This window comes from Lampris incognitus, chromosome 15 (assembly GCF_029633865.1).
Source record: "Lampris incognitus isolate fLamInc1 chromosome 15, fLamInc1.hap2, whole genome shotgun sequence".
Taxonomy (NCBI): Eukaryota; Metazoa; Chordata; class Actinopteri; order Lampriformes; family Lampridae; genus Lampris; species Lampris incognitus.
Genome location: NC_079225.1, coordinates 12,264,788 through 12,292,193, shown reverse-complemented (window position 1 = coordinate 12,292,193; position 27,406 = coordinate 12,264,788). Strand labels below are relative to the sequence as shown.

At 45.6% G+C, this 27,406-nt stretch overlaps 1 protein-coding gene across 1 annotated transcript in view; it reads left to right on the top strand.

Moving 5' to 3' along the window:
* LOC130124785 (laminin subunit alpha-2-like) overlaps positions 1 to 27,406 on the top strand; it is a 147,317-nt gene that overhangs the window by 30,440 nt on the left and 89,471 nt on the right. Inside the window, 8 exon segments of the mRNA XM_056294134.1 lie at positions 4,982 to 5,158; positions 5,659 to 5,844; positions 6,710 to 6,828; positions 7,494 to 7,611; positions 10,350 to 10,508; positions 18,850 to 18,974; positions 19,076 to 19,162; positions 20,472 to 20,665. Coding sequence (XP_056150109.1) covers positions 4,982 to 5,158; positions 5,659 to 5,844; positions 6,710 to 6,828; positions 7,494 to 7,611; positions 10,350 to 10,508; positions 18,850 to 18,974; positions 19,076 to 19,162; positions 20,472 to 20,665 — 1,165 coding nt within the window.

Below are 27,406 nucleotides of genomic sequence, written 5' to 3'. Positions count from 1 at the left end.
GGCCAAAAGGTGAAATATAAAGAGAGAAAAGTAGAGGGTCAGGAACCGAGCCCTGAGGTATGCCATATTCAACTTCAGGTAATTTCAGTGTAATATTATTATAGCAGACACACTGTGTTCTTCCAGATAAGTAGGACTTAAGCCAAGCAAATGCTAAGCCAGGACACAGAAATTATAATTTTTTTCTGTATAATGGTATACATTGATCAGTGGTGTCAAAGGTTGCACTGAGGTGAAAGCAGAGTCGATAGCAAGTAGCAGTTCGTTAACCACTCTGGTCAGTGCAGTTCCAGCGGAGTGACAGGCCCTGAAAGCCGATTGAAAAGGTTCATATAGATAGTTTTCTTCTACATGGGATGAAAGTTGTTGATACACAACTCTCTCTAGTACTTTAGAAAAGAATGGACGCTTAGAGACTGGTTGATAGCTATTAAGAGACCCTGGATCGAGGTGCAGTTTCTTAAGTAGAGGTTTGACCACAGCTGTCTTAAAATTCCTGGGAACAGTGCCAGTAATAATATTAAATTAACAATGTCTACCATTGTAGGTCTCAGGAAAGGCCAGAAGTCTCTATAAAGTTTTTCTGGTAAATGGTCAAGTAAGCAAGTAGTTTGTTTAGAAGCTGACATGAGCTTAGTCAAAGTATCAAGAGAGATAGTCTCAAAAGCTGTAATAACAGGGACTATCAGTGACTCATTATATAGATATTAATTTGGTTAGACAGGATCCGCAGGAGTAGTGAGAGTTGAAGAACTAATTTTGTTTATGATCTCATAATAGATGGCCACCTTTTAGCAAATTTAGCTACAGTGACAAAGAGAAATCTTGGATTATGTTTATTAATATTGATTAAGCAATAGAGAGACGCTGCTTTTGGAGCAGCTAAAGCACGCTTGTATTTAAATAAACACTTATGTCAAGACATGTAAAAAACTTCCCATTTTGATTTTCGCCATTTACATTCCAGTCTCGCAGGCCCGCTTAAGAGCATGCATCTCATCGTTAAACCAGGGTTTAGGCCTCTTTAGTCGCCCAGCTCAGGTAGTGAGAGGAACAACTGAATCGAGGAGACTAGAGGGGGCCACATATAAGTCACTAGTGAGATTTTCAACAGTCAATCTCTACAGTGAAACAAGCCAAGACTTGAGGCAGCTGCTGGCCAAATACACCTACAGCGGATGGATCAATGTGGCAATTACATCTGCGCCAACATTAACTGGACAGGCCACTGATGCTTCAAATTTAATGAGAAAATGATCTGACACAGCAGATGTGGTTGGCAAGACAGTCAGATCAGAAATATCTATCCCTTTAGATAAACCCAAATCAAGGGTGTTACCTGGAATATCCCCTGAGCAGACATATTCATGTTGCTTATCGCTAGTTTTTACACCACCCTCATTCAATCTATGTTTAGAGAATAAGCCCCAGTGATCAGTGTCTATAAAAGATGCTGCTTCTCCCTTGTTTCTAGTCTGCTTGTGTTTTGTAACACAGCGTGAAACAGTCAGCGAGGAGTGTGTATGTGCCGCTGTTCGGAAGGGGCTGGATGATGTCTGAAGATGGGTTTTTTTATTATTTTTTTATTTGGATTCCTCAATTGCCTGAAATGAAGTGTAATAACATTTGGAGAATTGAGCAGACCTATGGATAGTTGTGAAGTTTGGCAGAATCTGTGGTAGTCCGTTTTTAGATGTTCTTGCTGTCATCAAAGGCTTTTGCAAGCTAAATGTTTTGGACTGAATTAATTTGAAATGCAGCAGAGATTGACAGATACAGATGAACTGAGGCAGAAAGCAAAGGGAATTAACCATGGCCTCTATTTCATGTGTGACTGACTCTCTATCATGTAGCCAGTATATCCAGTATATCCTGTATATCCAAACTAAAGTGAATTAATGGCTCTTTTAATCACCTCAACCACAGAACATTGCCGCATAAGATCTCTCACATTATTCATAAAATATTCACGTCAATATCACTGGAATATACAGCCAGCCGGAGAGAGGGAGCGAAATCTCCAGACTATAGCAGAATCTATTTCCAAATCTGTCCGCTCAACCACAGCCCACAGTCAATAATAGACCCTGAAATATTCACCTATTATTGAAATATCAACACTTATTAGGAGAGGCAGTGGGACCCAGACAGAAATTGAGAAAGAAAGAAATTACATGAGGAGAGGTAGACGGAGTAGGCAGGAGACACACAGAGGAGACTAAATAACTCATACCAACATATTCAAGTATCATCAAAGCACTACAGAACGGTGAAAGGGAGGGAGTGAAAGAAAAATGAAGGGAGAAATTGATGTAGCTAATATCAACTTTTGGCATCTGTGGAGTAAGTAGACCGGGTATGCATGAGCCTAGAAAGAGTACTATTATCAACTCGCCTTGAACGGTACTATGGAAAGTTAATGCGACTAGAGGCACAACACTGACACCCAGTAAACGGTGTAACGAAAGTGTCTTCAGGCACTTAGTTGGGAAGGACTCTCGTGAAACTACGTTCCACTGAAAATTTTATTAAACTGGGCGTCTGGGTGGCGTGGCGGTCTATTCCGTTGCCTACCAACACGAGGATCGGCAGTTCGAATCCCCGTGTTACCTCCGGCTTGGTTGGGTGTCCCTACAGACACAATTGGCCGTGTCTGCGGGTGGGAAGCCGTATGTGGGTATGTGTCCCAGTTGCTGCACTAGCGCCTCCTCTGGTCGGTCGAGGCGCCTGTTCAGGGGGGAGGGGGAACTGGGGGTAATAGCGTGATCCTCCCACGCGCTACGTCCCCCTGGCGAAACTCCTCACTGTCAGGTGAAAAGAAGCAGCTGGCGACGCCACATGTAACGGAGGAGGCATGTGGTAGTCTGCAGCCCTCCCCGGCTCGACAAAGGGGGTGGAGCAGAGATCGGGATGGCTCAGAAGAGTGGGGTAATTGGCCGGATAAAACTGGGGAGAAAAGAGGAAGGAGATACAAGATTATTAAATAGCAGTTCTTAAGAGAAGCCCGGCATAGTTATTAAACCTTGTGCAGGTAAATTGAAATCCATTAAAGTCTGCACCAAACAGCAAGCACAACCAAATGTCATGTATTTGTGCACAACTGTTGTGTGACTTTGTTGTGAACACAACAATGCAGGATCATTGTTTTAAGTTGTTTGTAATTGGAAGTAGGTCTAGTGCTGACATCACATTTTCAATTGCGTAGCTAACATTACATCATATCCTGAATGGATGCTTAACATCGATATTGTAAAACAGGTGCTTTTGCACCAGTTCAACAGAGCTAACGTTAGCTTGTCTGGATTTTGTCTTAGCCAACTGACAACCCCAAAAAGCAGGCTGACACATCAGAAACAATTCAAAACTCTTTCCTAAAGATTGATTTATTTGACAGAGAACGTCTTTTCACTCACATCTCTGTCGATGGTGTTTCTGTGAACTCCTACATCAGATGAAACCACGTGGACGATACCAAGTGATAGAATACGAGGGGGAGGCTGAGAGAATAGAGGTGGGGATGCAGGAAAACTACATTTTCCCACCTTTCCCACCGATGAGGATTATTATGTTAATAATAACAAAATGTAAAAATGCCCCCCTCCCAAAATACCCCCTACCCCGAGGGCTAAAAAAATTCCATGAGCATGTAAGAACAAATGTATGCACAAGGCTAACTGTGTTCAGATGTTGTTGCCCGGATGGGCCGCTCTTAATTCTATCCCCTCAAAACAAGTGTGAACCAACACCCTGCCAGTGTCTATATCCATGATCGGTGAAAGGCAAATGAAACTTAATCAACTGAAACGTTAGTAAATTTTAAGGGGTGAATATCAATTTTTGGATTACCTTGTGAAGTTAAGCGATTAAAGAAGACAACGTTGTGGATACAGGTGAAAAACAGTGCTGCTATTGCCTACACGATAGATAGAAATGTACTCTTTCCTGACTTTTTACCAGTCTGTGCCTCCCGATGTGAGGAAATTGGCCCGGAAGCTCTCTGAGATGAAGCTGGAAATGACTTGGTGGTCTGAGAGGGCAGGGTTATCCACAGTCACATCTTCCATATGTTACAATTGTCCCAAAAAAAGAAAAAAGACAGTTATTGACAGGAAAAAAGAAAAGCTAAGGTCACTCTGATGGGTTAAGTATTGTGTATCCAGCAACAAAATGCGTCTAATGAAACCAAATACACAAAAGCAATAACAATTAGGCTAATATATTAATATTGTTAGGATCCTTTATTACTATTACTCACGCAGGATTCAGCATCTCTGGTATATTCTCTGCACCATTGCACCTTATTGCATCCGGGTAAGCGTGGCGGTCTATTCCGTCGCCCACCAACATGGGGATCGCTGGTTCGAATCCCCGTGTTACCTGCAGCTTGGTCGGGCGTCCCTTCAGACACAACTGGCCGTGTCTGTGGGTGGAAAGCCAGATGTGGGTGTGTCCTGGTTGCTGCACTGGCACCTCTGGTCGGTCGGGGCGCCTGTTTGGGGAGGGGGGGAATAGCATGATCCTCCCACTGTCAGGTGAAAGGAAGCGGCTGGCGACTCCACATGTATGGGAGGAAGCATGTGGTAGTCTGCAGCCCTCCCCGGATCGGCAGAGGGGGTTGGGGCAGCGACCGGGACGGCTTGGAAGCATGAGGTAATTGGCCGGATACAACTGGGGAGAAAAAGGGGGGAAAAGCCCAAAAGAATTTTTTTTGTATCTTCTCACCTCTTATTTCAGCTGTATACTAAGTCAACCTTTGTGTATATATCTGAAGATGGTTGTGTTGTAGTATTAGTCTATGTTAAGTACCCTGAGAGAGCCACAAAATTGGAGCAAATTCCATGTATGTGCAAACCTACATGGCCAATACACATGGCTCTGATTCTGAGTGATGGCGATATTTTCTTTTTTTACCGCATTTCTTTTTTTTTAAAGTACTGCTGTTATTAATGCCTGTGTTAATATGATTTCTCCACTTTCCTAGCTAACCCTCAAACCGGAGCAGACGGTGATCCCTCTGGTGGATAAGTCCAACAACGCAGAGACCAGGAGGGGGGTGAGCTTCCAGCACCCGGAGATCCTCGCCCATGCTGAGCTGGTCAGCTCCGCCCTCACCGAACCCTACTACTGGAGACTACCAGAGCAGTTCAGAGGATCGATGGTACGAAGACTCGCTCTGTGTGTGTGTGTGTGTGTGTGTCTGATAGAGGGAGTGGGAAATGGAGAAAGAGGGAGAATGAATTGAACTGTTCTGTTGGAGAATCAATATTGAGTACGAAGTGTATTACTGTCTGTCTCACACACACACACACACACACACACACACACACACACACACACACACACACACACACACACACACACTCACTCGCATCCCTGCTGTCTAATAGATTGTGTGTGCGTGTATGAGAGTATGAGAGAGAATGAGGGAGACAGATGGGTGGCGAGTAAAGTTCTTTGGCTCTCTGATACAGCACCGATAAACTTTCTGCCTCTGTCAATCTGTTCCTCCTCCTCTCCGTCTATGTCAGTGTGTCTCACTGAATGTCACTCAGTGGTTATCTGGCCCCGCCTCTGTCGCTCTCCTTCTTCCTTTCTCTCTCTCTCTCGGTCTCTGCGTCTTGCACCTCCTCTCAATTCTGTCTCTCTGTCCCTCTCTAGATCACAGCTTACGGTGGCCAGCTGAAGTATGCGGTCTACTATGAGGCCAGAGATGAAACCGGCCCCTCTTCATACGAACCTCAAGTGATCATTCGAGGCGGGCCGAACCGAGACAAGACGATGACACACCACATACCAGGACTCCAGATTGGTCAGCTCACACGCCATGAGATTGACATGACAGAGGTATGGTTGGGAAAAGGGCCGAGTTTAAAAATGAAAAATGTAAGATATTATATATATAATACATATATATATATATACTATATATAAGACATAATGTATCAGTTATTTTGTTTCAATTTACTTTGAATACATTCTGCATATTGGCAACACGGTGGCGCAGTGGTATGTGCGGTCACCCCACAACAAGAAGATCCTGGGTTCGAGCCCCGCGGTAGTCCAACCTTGGGGGTCGGCCATACTAGATTGTCCCTCGGTGTGAATGTGTGTGTGTGTGTGTGTGTGTGTGGGCCCTGGGATGGACTGGCAGCCTCTCCAGGGTGTCTCCCCGCCTGCTGCTCAATGACTGCTGGGATAGGCTCCAGCATCCCCGTGATCCTGAGAGCAGGATAAGTGGTTTGGATAATGGATGGGCGTTCAGAAATGCTAACACTGACGGGTCGTGTTTTGTTTTCACAATGTAAGTGTTCTGTAAGATGCTGTCCATTCCTTTGTAAGACTGGATGAGCATATTGGAGTAGGTCTGCAGGTAAAAATTGGATGAAATTTGATATAAAATTCTTAATAGCCCACCAAATTTGTTGACCCACAGAGTAAAACGCTTGAAACCCACTGTTGTACATATATTCCAAGGCCTTTTTCATAACATCTAATTTAATTTTTTGGGGTGTATAGAAATATAATCATCTACATGTGGATAATTATATTTAAGTTTATTTAAGTTGTATGAATCTGTTCTCACTACTGTTCTGATGGTAGCGCAAGAGCAGTACGTAACATTGATTTGTTATGGCAAGACGTCATTGTCTTATGATTCACTCCGTGTGTGTGTGTGTGTGTGTGTGGGTGTGTGTGTGTGTGAATGCAGCATGAATGGAAGCGTGCAGATGGGCATCCAATGACACGTGAGGACTTCATGGACGTCCTTTTCTATGTGGATTACATCCTGATTAAGGCTTCACATGGCAACTCGATGAGACACAGCCGGTAAAAACACACACACACTTTAATCTGATATTGACATTAACAGGTTAACTGTGACTTGGTCCACCTGATGTTATGTAATGTACTGTATCCACTGATAAAAAGCATATTATTTGGCGGGGTAAAAAGTGTTTGGACAATTTTGGCATTTGAGTCTCACGGTGTGGTTGTGGCTGTGTTCATGGCTATGTCCCCACTTTAAATGATGCCAAATTCTAAAATCTCACCCTAGCATCCAGTCTACCATTAAATTGGTGGTAGATGGCATTGTCTGCATTGAAGACAAATCAATCTATAATATACCTGTATTCCTTTACCTAGTGTCCCGCACTAGAATAAACCGCACTCAGTAAAAAAAACGCGTTGTTGCGGGGGGAAAACCCATATAATTCACTTCGGCGTTTAAGTCGCATTTAAATGGCGGTACAGTATTTTCAAATTGAGTCACAAGATTAAACAGTGCCGTCTAGTGGCCTTAGTTGAAATGATCATTAAATGTGGTCAAAGTCGAATGTTGGCTGAGGGTGCAAGTTTTCCCATGTCTCACACTCTCTATTTGTTCTCATGCATTTACATACCTACACGTCTTTTTCCCCCCCTCTCTCGTTCCTTCCCCTCCTCTTCGTCCGTGTCTTCCTCTCTACATCCCCCTCTCGTTCCCTCCCCAGTATTTCAGAGATTAGCTTGACAGTGGCCGAAGAGGGCAGGCCGACGGCGGAGAGCGGGCGAGCCCATCAGATAGAGCAATGTGACTGTCCCACGGGGTACTCGGGGCTTTCCTGTGAGGTAACGTGTGGTCCAAATCATTTAACACACCATTCAATGTTCTTTATGTTTGCAGCTGAGCCTTAAAGTAAGACGAATAGGGCGGCCGGGTGGCGTGGCGGTCTATTCCGTTGCCTACCAACACGGGGATCGCCGGTTCGAATCCCCGTGTTACCTACGGCTTGGCCGGGCGTCCCTACAGACACAATTGGCCGTGTCTGCAGGTGGGAACCCGGATGTGGGTATGTGTCCTGTTCGCTGCACTAGCGCCTCCTCTGGTCAGACGGGGCTCCTGTTGGGGGGGGGGGGATAGCGTGATCCTCCCACGCGCTATGTCCCCCTGGTGAAACGTTGTATCGGAGGAGGCACGTGGTAGTCAACAGCCCTCCCCGGCTCGGCAGAGGGGGTGGGTGGAGCAGCGACCGGGACGGCTCAGAAGAGTAGGATAATTGGCCAGGTACAATTGGGGAAAACGAAGGCTCGCCGTCTCTCCTTTTGTAAATTCACAGCCGAAACTTAAGACACGTCTCCGCCATCGTTCTGAAAGTAGTGAAACTTATCACTAGTAAAATTACAATCAGCAACTACACCACCGTGCCTCTGTCTGGCATCGCCGAAGCAGGCGCACATAATGATATGTGAGGCACCACCCCCTCCATTAACGGGACTGGTTCCTTGAGTTTGTGACGTATGAAATCCTGCCTGTCTGAATCCATTGGTATGCGTGTGTCCTTGGCACGCTGCAGTTTCAAAGCGGACATGTTCGGCCGTGGCGCTGACACTTCTTTTGAAAGAATTTTAACACACGATGTGAAGGCAAAGAACAGCCCTTTGCTTGGCATGGAGTGGTTGCCTCTGCAGAGTGTTAAAATCCTTTAACGCACGCCTTGGACTGGATTATCCCGCTTATACCATGGTCACTTACCAAAGAAAAGCATTGACTCATTTTTTTTCTCATTTTTTTTCTTATTTCTTACTTTTTTTCAGTTTATATTGTTATATTGGCGGCATGGGGGCGCAGTGGTTAGCACAGTCGCCTCACAGCAAGAAGGTCCTGGGTTCGAGCCCCGGGGTAGTCCAACCTTGGGGGTCGTCCCGGGTCATCCTCTGTGTGGAGTTTGCATGTTCTCCCCCGTGTCTGGGTGGGTTTCCTCCCACAGTCCAAAGACATGTAGGTCAGGTGAATCGGCCGTGCTAAATTGTCCCTAGGTGTGAATGTGTGTGTGTGGGCCCTGTGATGGACTGGCGGCCTGTCCAGGGTGTCTCCCCTTCTGCCGCCCAATGACTGCTGGGATAGGCTGCAGCATCGCCGCGACCCTGACAGCAGGATAAGTGGCTTGGGTAATGGATGGGTGGATGGTACTAGATGCTCATGGGTAGGTTTTCACACACATACTCGACCTCTGGCATGGCAAGCTCTCTATGCATCCACCATATCTCGACACTTAAGAGGACGCAATAGTCCTTCTTTTGCGGTTCCATGTCGTGTTCAACGCCTTTCCGTTCAGGCAATGTAAACATGAAGGTCAGGGGCGGCGTCTCCAGCAGTTATCTAGTGAGTTTCCAATTTACAATTACAGTTCAAGTTTTAAGCCCCTGCAGTGTTTCGCAACAGCCTTTCCCCCCCCCCCTTTGGTTTGCAAGGATTAGGTCCCTCCGAGCGACTCCCCCACTTAACCACGATTTAGTCAGAGCAATTGACTTTCAGCCACAGCGGGCTCCATCTCCTAAGCCGCCAGAATAACACAGCGGCGACCGAATCCTAAATTTAATGAGTTGTCCATTGAGAGAGAGGTGATGATATATGCGACGACTATTTCGTTCAACCCCGGTGGTCGACAGCGCTCGAGGTATTATCGCTTATCATTGCTTCAGCCGCTACGGATTTACCATCGCCGGGAAACTCGTGACAAGACCTTTGACCTTTTGGTTCACTCTGTGGCCCGTTACTGGGGACGTCGCCGAAAAATGAGCGTTGTAGATCCATCAGTTCAGGTGCTGGTGCCGAGCTGAAGCCAGACAGGAAGTGGTGGCGAAACTCTAAATGCTCAGGTGGCAGAGGGCTCGGCTGACAGATGGCTTTTCTATTTGTAGCCGGCGTCGTTGTTAATAAAGCATCTTTAAACGGGCGTTTAGTGCTGGCAGAGGGAACAGATGGCTCTTTAAATGGACTCCATTAATTATTACTGAACAGGAGATGGGGAGAGACTTACCTTCTGTGTAGTGGGGTGGGGGGGGGTGTTTGCCTGCATGGAGGCGTGCACGTGCGCGTGCACGTGTGTTCAAGAGTTACTGGAGAGAATAAATTTTTATTGTATGTGTGTGTGTGTGTGTGTGTGTGGGGGTGGTGGTGGTCAACGGTTGCCTAGAGGAATAACAATAAAGAATAATTATGTGTGTGTGTGTGTTTGTGTATGTCGGTGTGAGTTGTAGAACAATTTAACGTTTTGGGGAGTTTTGAGTGTGTGAACAAACAGAACCAAAATCGGAATAATTGCTAATTATGTGTTTCTGTGTATCCGTCTGTCTGTTGTTTTTGTTTTTGTTTTTTTTAACCTTTACTCTGGTCTGTTTCTCTGCCTCGCAGCTCGCTAGTGTCCACCTGCATCCGTGGTTGTCCGTCTTTATTTCATGTCCGTTTACTTGCCGTTCTTGGTCTTCTGTTTGTCTTGTCAGTGTTAACTATCCACCTGTCTCTTGTCTGTCTGTTGGTTTTAATCTGCTCGTCTGTCTCTCTCTCTCCCTCTCCTGTCTTCCAGGAATGTGCTGCTGGGTTCTACCGGTTGCGTGGAGCCAGCAGCGTTCTGGCGCCTGCTGCAGCATCCAGAGTACCCACCGTGGTGGGCATGGGCAGCTGTGTGCAGTGCCAATGCAGTGGGCACTCTTCCACCTGTGACCCGGAGACGTCCATATGCCAGGTAGATGAGAGAGAGTGTGTGTGTGTGTGTTATCAAGGGGCAGTGGCGGGGGTTTGATTGGGGTCTCTGAGAGCTTGCAGTCGGCATTCGGCCACCTGTGACCCTGATGCCACCATATGCCAGGTAGTGGTGGGAATGTGAGAGAAGTAAGGAGAGACTGTGTGTGTGTGTGTGTGTGTGTGTCGGGGGGGGGGTATGTCAGGTAATTAGCCCTGCAATAATTAACAAGCTCAGACATATTCAAATTTTGTGCATTTCTTCTCTGCGGGATCTGTTGCCTTTGAAACGCGAGTCATCTCACTGCAGCCGCACAACAGACACTTGTGTCGACAACAGAGAACAATTCAGCTGGAAGAAAAAGTCAAGACAATCTACTAAGCATGAAGAGAAACTAAGTATTTATCTAAAATGTGTATTTTCCCCCTCATTTAATGTTTCTCTGAAGCTAGAAATCACAAAATTAACTTTTCAGTTTCTCCATTTTTAAACAAATTTGTTCCTAAGAAGTATCCAAAAAAAAAAAACAGCAACACACATCCAAGTGACACCGTTTGTGGGATTTAATTAGATTGTGAATTTGCAGCTGGTTGCTAGACTAGTCGTACTAAGTGTCTATTTTGTCGGTTGTCTGTATAATCTACTGGTGGCGACATTTTTACGGCACCTTCCTTCTCACACAAATCGTTCCTCACACTCAGGTTCCTCCCCCCTTACTCACAATACACCTACCAATGCCTAATTCATGTGGTCTGGGAAAACACCCATTCACTTGCTTTCAAGCAAGATGTCTAACAGCCCCGCTAGCAGGTGTTCACACCGCCTCCCTTCTCTCACCACCCAGATGCCTGCTCCACACTTACTGCACTTACACAATGAGGTTTGCTGGCGACAATATTTTTTTGCATGCATCGATTAGGCTACCAGCCACGACACATCTCACACTCACTGACTTGATGAAGGCGGCGTGTTGGAAATTCCGCTCTGAATAAATACGTCGCCTGTAAGTACAAACCTGCTCCTGCACAAGAACGACGCTGCTGCAACTGACGGTGCGGTTCTGAGGAAGGGAAGCAACCATTTCCGATGGTACTTCCATTAGCTTCGGGTTTGGCTTGTAAGCCATGCTCGTTTCTGGATTTTGGTCACCGTTTGATAACTGTGCTCAACATGGCCACGTGGTGCCGGTGGGAGGGCTGAATAATGTCAGTATTCAGTGATTGCTTTTACAGTCGTGTTGCGTCCAGTGGCGCCACATCTGATAGGGTGTTGACGTGCTGTCAGGAATCAGGGATATTTATTTGCCGTTTCATTCCATGCACCTGTGCACGTGAAATGAAACGAAATATCATCTAAACTACAAGAACACATATATCCAAACCGCAAAATACTACAAAAGCTACAAAACCAATTTATAATAATAATAATAATAATAACATTACATTCATATAGCACTTTTCCAACATATAAAAAAAATTCACTGTCCAAGAGAGCGAACGCCAGGATGACTGCCGGAACTGCCAGTCTGCATGGGCTAGCAGTTAGCTTAGCCTGCCCTGCTTCCATGTCCTGTCAGACCACCCTCGGTGTTTCCTACTCGGGGGAAGCTCTAGGCAAGGGCCGTGGTCCCTTGGCCCACCGGACGCAGCAGACCAGGCTCCCTCAGCTGATCCAACGCCAGCTCTCCCAGCCAGACACCCTGATACACCTCCCTGCACGCCACACAACGACACCAAAAACACAGTCAATGCTAGGCGAGGCTGCCGCCAGACCGCCTTCGGTGTTATCGGAACTGCCAGTCTGCATGGGCTAACAGCTAGCTTAGCCTGCCCCACTTCCGCCTCCTGTCAGACGCAATTGGTGCAACCACCTATGGTGGAACTATTACATTCTGCAGTGATCCTGCAGCCGGTTTGGAGACAAAGCAAGAGAAGCAAGATTGAGATGGTTTGGACATGTGTAGAGGAGAGATGCTGGGTATATTGGGAGAAGGATGCTGAATATGGAGCTGCCAGGGAAGAGGAGAAGAGGAAGGCCAAAGAGGAGGTTTATGGATATGGTGAGGGAGGACATGCTGGTGTGACAGCAGAAGATGCAGAGGACATGGAGAAATGGAAACCGATGATCTCCTGTGGCGACCCCTAATGGGAGCAGCCGAAAGTAGTAGTAGTAGCAGTAATCCTGCAGCCCTTAATGAAATGACTGCAAGTAGACATTTGTCTTATTCCATCAGAAAACAAAACAAAAATGTCTGAATCTGTGTCGCGGTCAGAGAGGACACCGGCACCAGCATCGCATGTGCATTATGTAAACGGGCGCCATTGCATATGTTGTCATCACTGATCTCTGTAGTTTTTCTGTTGGACTTCCCAGTCATGATTTCAGCACCAGCGCTGATGGAAACATGAATGATAACCATGCACACACCTCCTCACTGGCACAGTGTAGTGCAGCGACCACCAACCCTGCCACTGGAGAGCTACCATCCTGAGGGTTTTCTGTCCCTAGCATAAGGTTGGAGTGAAAACGAGCAAGGATGGTAGCTCTCCAGGAGTAGGTTTGGTGACCACTGGTGTAGTGCACAGGGTTGGGTAGTAACGGATTACACGTAATAGGGATTATGTAATGAGATTACAAAAATAAGTAACTAATCGGCCCAGATTACATTTGAAAAATGTGTCGTTTGATTATAGTTGCATTGTCAAGGATTACTTGATTACATTTTTTTGTTACGTCTTTAAAATATAGCAATTTTAGAATTATGAAACGATGATGGATAAGCCTATCACCACCGGGTAACTTTCTATGTATTTCACAGTATACCAGAGTTTTTAATCTGGTGTCTGGGGCGACATTCCTACGCTGCACTCCCGTGCTGGTGCACCGGAAGTGAGGTGTAGTGATGTATTTTACGTCAATCAGCAATGACTGATTTGCCAGACCTGAACTTCCGTGTGACAAAAGCGTTCGCACGCCTCTGATTGGCTCGCCTTCAGGGCTTTCTGCCAGAAAGCTTCCACTTTGAAAGCCATGGTGGAAAAACCTAAGAAGCATCCAAAAAAAAAAGTGTTTGATGCTCCAGAGAAAAAAAGGAACTCGGCGTTCAGAGGAAGGATTAAAGTTGTAAAAAAAAGCAAAAAAACAAAGCAATTGGCGGTGAGGACAAACACGGAAAAGCATTGGCGTATCTTTTCCTCATTGGAGAGGGCTGAAAGAAGAGAAGTAATTACTCTCACTGCCAGGAATGGGGAGGCAAGATTTCCACACTGCAGGTTTGAATAAAATATTTGGCACTACTTGGGCGGGCTTGAGCGACTGTCTGTCACCTGTAGTCCGTGCCAGTAGTGTTTTTGTAAGGGTAATTTGATTTGACCAACTGTAAATGCTGAATATGCAAAATGTTTTTATTTGCATTAAAAATGTTTTGAGAAAAAAAAAGACTTTATGGAACTCAAATTTTTTTGTGGCTGCACCCATTTTCTTTGTTTAAGGTGCGATATTTTCAATGTTTGATTTTGAAGTAATCCAAAAAGTAATCCAAAATTACTCAGATTAGATTACATTTTTTGTAATCCAATAGATTACGTTATACTAAACTGTCCCTAGGTGTGAATGTGTGTGTGTGTGTGGGGGGGGGGCTGTGATGGACTGGCAGCCTGTCCATGGTTTCTCCCCCGCCTGCCGCCCAATGACTGCTGGGATAGGCTCCAGCATCCCTGCAACCCTGAGAGCAGGATAAGCGGTTTAGATACTGGATGGATGGATGGATGGATGGAATCTGAACAAGTTTGATTAGCTAATTAGGTTTCCCAGGTCGATTATGACCCAGATGAAATTTTAATAGTCCCCACAGCACAGCTTGTAACCCGTGGTGTATGTTAATAACAGTGCAACTGTATCTTGCACAGCTGGCCAAGGTCTTCCTGACTGTTGTTGGATAGTAACTACATCTCCAATGGTACATACAGCAACAGCTAGTCAGAAAACCCAAAATGCACATGGAGTAAATTAAAGTGGTTTAGGTAAAGTAAACTAAAATGGTTTAATGAAAGTAATGAACGTTGTATGTAGTGGTGAAGTTTGGGAATGGTCTCAGTGATGAAATGGACCGTCACTTCAGCATTGTGCTACAGAGAATTTCTGGTTGCATGTAGAGTTGAAGACAAAGAATGGACCAGTATAACAGACGTTTGACAGACATCACAAGGCAGGAATAGGAAGATGCTCGGAGTCACATCGTAGTTTTTCAACCAGCATTGTGAAGACAAAGAAGAGGGAGATTATGATAATTCTCTGTGTCTCATCTTTACTGGTCTCTCTTTTTCTCCCATCTTCCTCTCTCTGTCCTCTTCTCCCACCTCCTTCGGGTCTCTTTCTATCAACTCTTCTGTTCATTCTCTCACTTCCGCCCTCCACTCTTGACTCTCTCTCTCTCTCTCTCTCTCTCTCTCTCTCTCTCTCTCTCTCTCTCTCTCTCTCTCTCTCTCTCTCTCTCTCTCTCTCTCTCTCGCTCACTCTCTCTCGCTCACTCTCTCTTCCTCTCGCTCACTCCCCCGTTCATATGCTCCTCTCCCTTCTCTCCCCCCTCACCTCCATCTAATCTAATTACACTCTCCCATTACCCCTCTCTTTCTCCACTTTCTGTCATTCTATTTTTCATCCCTCTCTTTCTTCATTCCTCCCTCTAACCGTCTCTTCTCCCTGCCATTCCCTCCCCTCTCTTTTGCTTTCCCCTGTTGCTCTCTCTTTCTCCACTTTGCCCTTTCAACATTACCCTCCTCTTCTCTCTCCCTCCCTCTTCTCTCTCTCTCTCTCTCGTTCTCTCTCTCTAATTTTCCCATTCCCCCCTTTTTTGCTTGTGCAGTCCCCCTCCCTCTTTGTTCTCTCTCTTCTGATGAGCCTCTCTCGCTCTCTCTCTCTCTCTCTCTCTCTCTCTCTCTCTCTCTCTCTCTCTCTCTCTCTCTCTCTCTCTCTCTCTCTCTCTCTCTGCCTCCCAGGCATTTTCCCTAGCCTATTTCCATTTCCCTCTCCATAACAACATCATTAGCATTTTCTAACCAAGCGGGCTAAATTGAAAATGCTAAACGAGTTTGTTTCTGTGGTAATTAGCAGTAACGAGGAACACAGGAAGTTAATGGAAATGACTTGCCTCGTTAAGAGGCAACTTCCTGTTGCGCTGATTGAAGTTCCTGTTTCAACAAAACAAGACGAACACATAAGACAGGGCCCTGGGGATATAGTGTGTGTGTGTGTGTGTGTGTGAGAGAGAGAGAGAGAGAGAGAGAGAGAGACGAGAGAGAGAGAGAGAGAGAGAGAGAGGGGGAGAGTGTGAGGTGTTATAGGAATCTTCATAGGAATCTTCAAAAGAGCTCTTGGATATCTAACAGCTTCACAAGGATGAAAGATTTATATATATATATATAGATTTATATATATATATATATATATATAAAATAACTTTTTCTTTTGAGTGGCCGCCTAACTTACCCTTTGACTTGTATAATAACATTTTTCAGATTTTTCAGAAATGAGCTAGCTGGTTCCTGCTGCACGTTTTCTCCGCGTACATAAAAACTTTGGTGAAGTAGACTAGGCAGAGACCATTGCTTACTGTTGGGACAACTAGTGATCACCCATCAGCTATGCAGATATGTCTTCTGGAGGTTTCAATACAGCTGGTCTTTATGTCTCCACAAGGTGAAATTGAAATCTTAGGGATTGGAGCGGAAATTTCAGGGTGCATTTAAAGGGACAGTTCACTATTGATGCGCACGCTGTCTGTCAGCACCGTTGTTTTCATCAGACATCGTAAATGTTGTGCGCTTGATTTCTTGTGAATGAGAAATCCAGCCGATGTTGCGTCGCAATCCTTCTGAGGCTTTCACTTGTCTCCATTTCCCAAGCAAATTCACAATGTTGGCACAGTGGCGTAGCGGTTAGCAGACTCGCCTCACAGCAAGAAGGTCCTGGGTTCGAGCCCTGGGGTTGTCCCACCTTGGGGGTTGTCCCGGGTCGTCCTCTGTGTGGAGTTTGCATGTTCTCCCCGTGTCTGTGTGGGTTTCCTCCGGGTGCTCCAGTTTCCTCCCACAGTCCAAAGACACGTAGGTCAAGTGAATCGGCCGTACTAAATTGTCCCTAGGTGTGTGTGTGTCGGCCCTGTGATGGCCTGGCGGCCTGTCCAGGGTGTCTCCCCGCCTGCCACCCAATGACTGCTGGGATAGGCTCCAGCATCCCGGCGACTCCAGTTGGGATGGGCGGCTTGGATAATGGATGGATGGAGGATTCACAATGTTGACCTGATGTTGAGATATGTCATGTTTCTTGTTCTAAGTAGCGCGCTCGTGTGGTCGCAGTACTCCACATAACCATTGTGGTGCATGCCTTTACAGATTGTAACTTAAAGCAGATTGAATTTTCATCAGCAATTCAAAACAAACATTTTGATTATTGTCTGCAATATACTACATCAATGTGATATATATATATATATATATATATATATATACACACGCAGCTTGAGTCAAGACCCGAGTCTTTGCATTGAATGAATACAAACATCAGGCCTGTGCTGCAGTCCCCTCTGGGTCTCTGTGCCCATTATTTTAGTTCTAGTCGCCAGCTGCTTCTTTTCACCTGACAGTGAGGAGTTTCACCAGAGGGACGCAGCACGTGGGAGGATCACGCTATCCCAGTTCCCCTTCCCACTCGAACAGGCACCCCGACCGACCAGAGGAGGCGCTAGTGCAGCGAGCAGGACACACACCCACAGCCGGCTTCCCACCTGCAGACACGGCCAATCGTGTCTGTAGGATGCCCAACCAAGCCAAAGGTAACACGGGGATTCGAACCAATGATCCCCGTGTTGGTAGGCAACGGAATAGACCACTACGCCCCCCGGACCTCCCATCTTTTTTTTTTCTTTTTTTTTTTTTCCATTGAGGAGAACACCAAGTCTCTCCTGTTGTAGAATGAACCCATGATGGCCTACTTGTGGTCGATACAGACATAAAACACAAGGAAATCAGTTCAACTTGGACGAGATGTAAAATATGCCACTTTTATTTCTTTAAGTAAATATTTCAAATAAAAATGTAAATCTCATCCTACTTGAACAGGTTTACTACTCCCCCCCGAGACAATCCTGACAAAGTAGTCGACGTGGTACAGGGAAACACATTGTTCTCAAGTGCACAAAATAAGAGCAGCTCGTGGTCCTGTACACCCAAGATTTCAGCCCTTGGGACCCGCTTTAGAGTTTAATGAACAAGGCGGACAGAAAACTCCAGCCGCCTAGCGGACCTATTGGTTGTACTGTAAAAACTTAAAACCCAGCTCCATATGGCCTTTTCTGTGCACCACCAACGGCACCGTAACAACCTGGCGAGCTCTCCTGTGCACAAAATAAAGATTTTAACTGGAACCGAAGTCCTCGCCGTCCCTTTGAGTCCAATTAATGAGGCTAACAAGACACTTAAGGGCTTTCACCTTTGGATGGTCGCTGCTGTAGTTCATAGCTTTGTCAAATGACTGAAGTGGAGGCTGCTGGCAGGTTTTCTGTGTTTCCTGCCTACTTTTCATAAGCTCTTCGAGGTGTTCAGGATGACGGCTGTTAAGACGCACAATTAAACTGGAGTGTGGTTTTACTCCTCCGTGCATCACCGGTGCTTTACAAGCATTGCAAATAGCAATTCTGTTATCTGTTTCAGACAGTAGCGAACCGTGACTTTTAAACCGTATCCCTCTGACCACCCGGCGTCCCTCGTCAGGAAAAAGGCAAACCACCAGCAGAGCTAGCTTAGCCCTCTCCTATAGTACTCCTAAAGTACCGGTTCGAATCCCCATGTTACCCCCGGCTCGGTCGAGCGTCCCCACAGACACGATTGGCCGTGTCTGCGGAGTGGGACGCCAGATGTGGGTGTGTGTCCTGCTTGCTGCACTAGCGCCTTCTGTGGTCATTCAGGGGGGAGGGGGAACTGGGGGGAATAGCGTGATCCCCCCACGCGCTACGTCCCCCTGGTGAAACTCCTCACTGTCAGGTGAAAAGAAGCGGCTGGTGACTCCACATGTATCAGAGGAGGCGTGTGGTAGTCTGCAGCCCTCCCCGGATCGGCAGAGGGGGCGGAGCAGCGACCGGGACGGCTCAGAAGAGTGGGGTGATTGGCCGGATACAACTGGGGGGAAAAAAAGGGGGGGAAATCCAAAAATAAAAAAAAAATTAGTGTGCTTTGTGTGTTTGTGTCGACAGCCTGTGTTAATCTATCTGCTGATGTGTTGTCTTCAGAGGAGTGTAGGATGTTTCATCCCTAGTGTGTGTGTGTGTGTGTGTGTGTGTGTGTGTGTGTAGAACTGCCAGGACAACACGGAGGGCGACAGGTGTGAACGGTGCACTCCAGGCTTCTACGGTGTGGTCCGCGGTTTCCACAATGACTGTAAGCCATGCGCGTGCCCACTTCCCAATCCAGAGAACAAGTAAGTTAGCTTTTCTGATGGGGATGATGATGATGATGCCTCTGATCATTTCCAGATTGTCATAATAAGCTTTTAAATTAATTCGAAAAATACCTTTCTAGTTTCAGCCCCACCTGTGTTTCCGAGGGGTTTGATGACTACCGCTGCACAGCCTGTCCTGAAGGGTACGAGGGACAATACTGTGAAAGGTCAGGCCAACACACCTACACACACGCTCACATGCAGATACGATATTTTCATGTACTACACAGTACCCTTTGTCCCGCATTGCGTTATCTTCGTGTCATCCCAGCTGTTATTAAAAGTAGGTTTGAAACTGGGACAGGGCTGCGCCACTGCTGGGGTTTGGCAGAGGGACGGAGGCAAATGTCGACAGTACCAGCCACATTTAATACACCACAGACACACACAGATCTGACCGGCGTGGAGGTCTTCCCCAGTCTCTCCTTCACGCCTTTCCTCTCGTCCTGGGCTCCACATTCTTGCGGCGATTGCCAGCCGGCAAAGGCCCCGCCCGGCGTTCTGTGCTGTCCCTGTCATCCATCTCGTTTGTCTGGCGTGCTGGCGGAGGTAGCGAGGCTGCGGTTGCCATGCTGGCCCAAGAGACTGATCCCGGTCCGGTGGCTCAGCGGAGAGGATAAAAGCTCTGCAATCACACATCCATAGATCACACATCCACACATCGCATCCATAGATGGGTACATGTCCCTTTGAGCCACGTGTTTCTTGTAAGACTCACATGTACTGCGCTGCTTCACATCTTACCCCTGCCACCATGTGAAATTGAAAAATAACTGGCAAATTTCACAAGAAACTATCTTGAGAATCGCCTTGCACCGGCTTCTTCCATTTACAAGTAATTTCAGTCTTTGTTGTGGCTGCTTTTCCTTTTCTTTGTTGTAGTTGCTCCGCCTAAGTCTGCATGTTCCTTGTGACTCGCAATTTTCCCCCGTTTGGCGTAGCGTCTGCAGCAAAGACGGTGACAGGTTAGCCTGCACTCGACTCAGGTGTGTGCGGTTTGACTGACATCCAGCTCGGCCCCGTGATGACGGCCTTCCCTGCTTCCTGCACGGCCGCGGGAGAAAAGCCAGATTTTAGCAACACGTCTGTCCTGTAGTGGTTTGACTTTTGAAAACTAAAGCCAGTCAAAATGCGGGACGTGGTCTCAAGACGCGGGACGCGGGAGGAAAATGCAGTGCAGCTGGTCAGCCTAGGCTATGCACACTTGCGGTTTGGCTTGTTTGGTGTGGAAGTCTCTGAAGGGAGACGTGCTCAAACAGCAGTACATGTGTTGCCCACTGTGTCGTGTTAGAGCGAGGATGTGTCTGATTTTTCTATCATGTTTCTGCAACACAAATACTTTAAAAGAGATGACTCAGGATTTTTTTTACTCATTTGTTCACCATTTTGATCATTTCTGTCTATTAACGAAGGGCTACAGGTTAAATTTCTAATTCCCATCATTCCCCCCCCCCCCATCTGCTCCCACCTTTCCAGGTGTGCCAGTGGTTATCATGGTAACCCCCGAATGCCGGGCGGCCACTGTGAGGAGTGTAAGTGTTCTGTGTGGGGGGCACTCCCTGGACCATGTGACCCTGTGACGGGCCAGTGCCGCTGCAGGGGCGGGACAACGGGGCGGTCGTGTGACCAATGCATGGAAAGGCATGTGTGTGGACCAGCTGGGATTACCTGTAAGACTAACATTAACGATCTGTCTATCTATCTATCTATCTATCTATCTATCTATCTATCTATCTATCTATCTATCTATCTATCTATCTATCTATCTATCTATCTATCTATCTATCTATCTATCTATCTATCTATATATATATATATCTTTCTGTCTATCTATCTATCTATCTATCTATCTATCTATCTATCTATCTATCTATCTATCTATCTATCTATCTATCTATCTATCTATCTGTCTGTCTGTCTGTCTGTGTCTATCTCTGTCTGCCTGTCTGTCTGTCTGTCTGTCCATCTATCTATCTATCTATCTATCTATCTATCTATCTATCTATCTATCTATCTATCTATCTATCTATCTATCTATCTATCTATCTATCTATCTATCTATCTATCTATCTATCTATCTATATATATATATATATATCTTTCTGTCTATCTATCTATCTATCTATCTATCTATCTATCTATCTATCTATCTATCTATCTATCTATCTGTCTGTCTGTGTCTATCTCTGTCTGCCTGTCTGTCTGTCTGTCTGTCCATCTATCTATCTATCTATCTATCTATCTATCTATCTATCTATCTATCTATCTATCTATCTATCTATCTATCTATCTATCTATCTATCTATCTATCTATCTATCTATCTATCTATCTATCTATCTGTATGTCTTTTCTGTCTGTCTGTCTGTCTGTCTGTCTGTCTGTCTGTCTGTCTGTCTGTCTGTCTATCTGTATCTATATCTGCCTGCCTGTCTGTCTGTCTGTCTGTCTGTCTGTCTGTCTGTCCGTCCGTCTGTCTGTCCATCTATCTATCTATCTATCTATCTATCTATCTATCTATCTATCTATCTATCTATCTATCTATCTATCTATCTATCTATCTATCTATCTATCTATCTATCTATCTATCTATCTATCTATCTATATATATATATATATATCTTTCTGTCTATCTATCTATCTATCTATCTATCTATCTATCTATCTATCTATCTATCTATCTATCTATCTATCTATCTGTCTGTCTGTCTGTGTCTATCTCTGTCTGCCTGTCTGTCTGTCTGTCTGTCCATCTATCTATCTATCTATCTATCTATCTATCTATCTATCTATCTATCTATCTATCTATCTATCTATCTATCTATCTATCTATCTATCTATCTATCTATCTATCTATCTATCTGTATGTCTTTTCTGTCTGTCTGTCTGTCTGTCTGTCTGTCTGTCTGTCTGTCTGTCTGTCTATCTGTATCTATATCTGCCTGCCTGTCTGTCTGTCTGTCTGTCTGTCTGTCTGTCTGTCCGTCCGTCTGTCTGTCCATCTATCTATCTATCTATCTATCTATCTATCTATCTATCTATCTATCTATCTATCTATCTATCTATCTATCTATCTATCTATCTGTCTGTCTGTCTGTCTGTCTGTCTGTCTGTCTGTCTGTCTGTCTGTCTGTCTGTCTGTCTGTCTGTCTGTCTGTCTGTCTGTCTGTCTGTCTGTCTGTCTGTCTGTCTGTCTATCTATCTATCTATCTATCTATCTATCTATCTATCTATCTATCTATCTATCTATCTATCTATCTATCTATCTATCTAAATCAAATCAAATCAATTTTATTTGTATAGCCCAATGTCACAAATTACAACTTTGCCTCAGTGGGCTTAACAGCAACACAACATCCTGTCCTTAGACCCTCTCATCGGATAAGGAGCAACTCCCTAAAAAACCCTTTTAACAGGGAGAAAAAATAGGAAGAAACCTCAGGGAGAGCAACAGAGGAGGGATCTCTCTCCCAAGACGGACAGCATGCAATGGATGTTGTGTTCACGCATTTACATAATACAACATTGAAAGAGGATAACAGAATTATAATGGGCATAGAATTTATGAAGAACATGATGCACAGGATGCCAAGCAGTGTCCACATGCCAACGGAGCAGTCCAGGACCCAAGCCACGCGACCAGCATCATCATGTAATAAAAGAAAAACTTATGTGAGGAGAGGAAGGGCAGGCAGCATCCAAATGGCGACCACCATCACCATGGAGACCTAAGGAGGAGAACCGACCGCACATGCATGCAAGAGAGACTCACATGACACCATTCAAACACAGAAAAAGAGAAAGGAGAAGACATCACTCAGAGAGAGAGAAAAGACATGTTAGAGAAGAGAACAGTTTGCAATAAGTCATTAGCCATAATCAGTTAAGTCATCAATTCGTCATAATCTATACTCTGTAATCTATACTCTATCATCTCGTCGGCAGAAGAGTGGTTGGTAGATTAATTGAGACAGAAAACCAACCCGCCATCCAGTAAAGGTTGGGAAGCACTCAACTTAAAGGCAACTAATTGTAAACTAAGGCAAAAAGATGAGTTTTAAGTTTGGATTTAAAGGACTCAACAGACTCTGATTGTCTGATGGCAGCAAGCAGGTTATTCCACAAAAATGGAGCCCGATAGGAAAAGGCCCTGCTGCCACCAGCTGACTTCTTTTTAACTTTGGGTACACACAGGAGCCCTGTATTTTGAGAACGAAGTGCTCGAGCTGGCATGTAAGGTTTAAGGAGATCAGACAGGTAGGATGGGGCAAGCCCATTTAGGATTTTATAAGTCAGCAGAAGCACCTTGTATTCTGATCTAACATGGTTAGGAAGCCAATGAAGGGAGGCAAGAATTGGTGTAATATGGTCAAATTTCCTAGTTTTAGTTAGGATTCTAGCAGCAGCATTCTGAACCGTCTGAAGACTTTTAGTACTAGAATGTGGCAGACCTGAGAACAGAACATTACAGTAATCAAGTCTGGTAAAAACAAATGCATGTATTAGAGTCTCTGCGTCAGCCATGGAGAGAAAAGACCGAATTTTACGTAAGTGAAAAAAGGCAGTCTTGGTGATTTCTTTAATGTGCTTATCAAAGGAAAGGCTGGGATCAAACGTAACACCAAGATTTTTGGCTGCCACACTTTGTGAAACCACAGAGCTGTCGATTGTTATCATTACTTGATCAAATTGGTGTCTGTGTCTAGCAGGGCCAATGACTAGCATCTCGGTTTTATCTGAATTTAAAAGCAGAAAGTTAAGTGACATCCAGTTTTTCACAGTAGCCAAGCAGGCCTCTAAGTTAGTGATCTGAGTATGATCATCAGCCCTTATAGGCACATACAGCTGAGTATCATCAGCATAGCAATGTAAATCTATTCCATAACTGCATATAATTTGGCCAAGAGGTGTAATGTAAAGAGAGAAAAGTAGAGGGTCAAGTACTGAGCCCTGTGGCAAACCATATTTAATGTCAGAACATTTTGATATAATATTATTATAGCAGACACAATGTGTTCTTCCAGATAAGTAGGACTTAAGCCAAGAGAAAGCTGAGCTAGAGACACCAAAATTACAATTTAATCTATCTAAAAGTATACAGTGATCAGTGGTGTCAAAGGCTGCACTGAGGTCCAGTAGTAGAAGCACAGAAGTGGAATCAGAGTCGATAGCCAGTAGACGATCATTTATCTATCTATCTAGCTAGCTAGCTAGCTGTCTGTCTGTCTGTCTCTGTCAATCTGTCTGTCTATCTAGCTATCTGTCTATCTATCTATCTAGTTGTCTATCTGTCTGTCTGTCTGTCTGTATTTTTTTTTGCAGTGAACTGTGAATGAGCAGTTAAAGTGCTTCCTCTTGTTGCCATGGGAGACGGGGATTCATGTAAAAAGTCAGTCAAGTAATTTGGAAAATAATTTCAATGCCATTTAGATCTAATTTAAACTTAATATGGCCATAATGGCAGGGCCAATTCATTGCTGTCAGCATGTCAGGGGATAAGTGTGTGTGTGTGTGTGTGAGTGTGAGTAGAGAATGGAGGTGGAAAACATGGAGGGGCGGTTCTAAGACATCAGAGGAGCTGATATAAAATTGCTCTTTTTCGGTGCAGGCAGGAAGTTGTTGGCTCAGGTCTTTGTGTTCACACATAAAGCAAAGTGTGTTCATAGATTGGCTCTCCAGAATGTACTCTGACATCAGACCGCCCTGGATGTAAATTTACTGCACAATCACAAGCTCTGATGGTTTCTACAGAGCAGTGTGCTCACGATGCGGTCAGGGAGGGGGGGGCAGGGTGGAGTTGGGCTACCTGGGAGATGAAACAAAGTGGGGCAAGGTCCTTGTTAGCGGAAACTAAAGAATGGCTGATAACTCCCACATCAGTTCACCATGTGGATATTCACTGGCATGGGTCATGTCAGGGCGGCACGGTGGCGCAGTGGTTAACGCGGTCGCCTCACAGCGAGAAGGCCCTGGGTTCGAGCCCCGGGGTAGTCCAACCTCGCCGGGTCGTCCTCTGTGTCGAGTTTGCACGTTCTCCCCGTGTCTGCGTGGGTTTCCTCCCACAGTCCAACGACATGTAGGTCAGGTCAATCAGCCATTTTAAATTGTCCCTAGGTGTGTGTGTGTTGGCCCTGTGATGGACTGGCGGTCTGTCCAGGGTGTCTCCCTACCTGCCGCCCAATGACTACTGGGATAGGCTCCAGCATCCCCGCAACCCTGAGAGCAGGATAAGTGGTTTGGATGGGTGGATGGGTCATGTCTGGCCAGAGCCTAAAAAAAGTATTTTGAAAATAGAAACATGAAATCTATAATAAAGTAAAAAGGGGGAAAAACTGAGCAACATTTTCGCTGTGGCGAATCACACATTGCTCATATCCTAACCATACAATAAAATAAGACATGTTGGTGCCCCATTGATTATTGCCAAGGCGCTGTTGCCGTGGCCCTGTGATCAGCATGGGGCAAAATCAGGTCTTGTGACGGTGATCCAAAAGAAAGACGTGAGAAATCCTTGCAAATTCAGTAAATCTTTCGTCAGTAACTTTGGTTCACAGCGGATCGACATTAAAATGCAAGGTAGGATCTTGTAAAAGTGATCTTGCTCTCCCATAAGATGTGTACTGCCGAATAGCATGATCCTCCTATGTGCTACGCCCCCCTGGTGAAACTCCTCACTGTCAGGTGAAAAGAAGCGGCTGGAGACTCCACATGTGTCGGAGGAGGCATGTGGTAGACTGCAGCCCTCCCCGGATCGGCAGAGGGGGTGGGGCAGCGACCGGGACGGCTTGGAAGAGTGGGGTAATTGGCCGGGTACCATTGGGGAGAAAAAGGTGGAGGTCTCACATCTGTAAAGAACAAATGGAGAGATTCCACGTGTGCAGAGCCGGCACAAGGCATAAGCGAACTGAGCAGTCGCTGAGGGACCCCGCGCCAGCAGGGGGACCCCAAGAGCGCTTGAGATGTCAAACACAACAGGTTGATATATTTTTGTGTGTGTGATATATCAGTAGTCATCACCAAAAAACTAAAAACTAAATATTTTGATGTCATGACTGACAAATGAATGCTACTGGCTTAATCATTTCCGCTGCCTATGGCAGAGCTGGGGTCAGCTTCATGTGCATTATCGTTATATTGTCAGGGCCGGCTCTGCACGTGTAGTCCTGCATGGGATGTCTTGTTGTCATGCATGTGTGTGTATTGTGTCATACATGTGTGTGTGTGTTGCGTGATACATTGTGTGTTTGCAGTGTGAAGCATTAAAGGATGGTCACCTCTTTGTCCATCACTCCCCTTAATAGGTGCGTACACCCCTACACATGTGTAGGTTTCAGTTGTGGTTTTCAGGTCCACTGCGTGGTGTGTTTAAGAGAGCGGGTGAGATTAGCAGGAGCTAGTACTCATTTGGCAGGGGACCCTCTTGTTCCACCAGGGGGCAGCACACGTAACTGTGTACATGCTGAACTTAAACACAAACCCAACGCTAGCCTATTTGTGTGTGGGTGATGTATTTAGGCAGGTGTGTGCATGCTCTTGCTCGTGTGTGCTGTGTATGCGTGCATGTGTGTGTGTGTGTGTGTGTATGCATGTGTGTGTGTAGCTTGTCAGAGATTTATAGAGAAGGAACATGTTTCATTTTATCTAATTTATCTCTGATTCCCATGTCAAGTGTTTTCATTTCTGCAATAAATCAGCCTTAGGCTCAAATGAAAGACAAATACTCACTTTGCACACACACACACACGCACACACACACACACACGCACACACAAGACAAGCAAACAGACAGGTTTTCGTGATATACATGTTTGTGTGTGTGTGTGTGTGTGTGTGTGTGTGTAGATGCACTGTGAACCACATCTACAGTAGAGGATCACACAGTGCCTCGGGTTCTCCCCGTCACTTTTCACACCCTGCCTCCTCCTCTCTCTCCAAATATCTGTTACCTTCACTGCCTCTATTTCGTTTTTCTCCTCCCTCTCTCTCGCTCGCCACTCTCCCCCTTTTCCTTCTTGCCTGCTCTCCCTCTCCTTTGCCACTCTCCTCCTTCTCCTTCTCACCTGCTCTCCCTCTCTCTCTCTTCACTCTCCTCCTTCTCCTTCCCACCTGCTCTCGGACCTCATGGCCCCTACCTCACCCTCTTCTCCTCACTCTATCTCCCTCATTCCAGTGGAATTGCAAACACCAGAGATGAATTGACACGCTGGCCTTAACACACACACACACACACACACACACACACACACACACACACACACACACACAAACACACACACACACACACACACACAAGGACATTCAGATCCCCGCTAGCTGCTGAGATGTCCTTGCCCTCAGAAATAATTGCCCAACAAGTACACTCACAAACACACAGTTATGCTCATACGTGCAGGCGCACACACTCAATTATGTG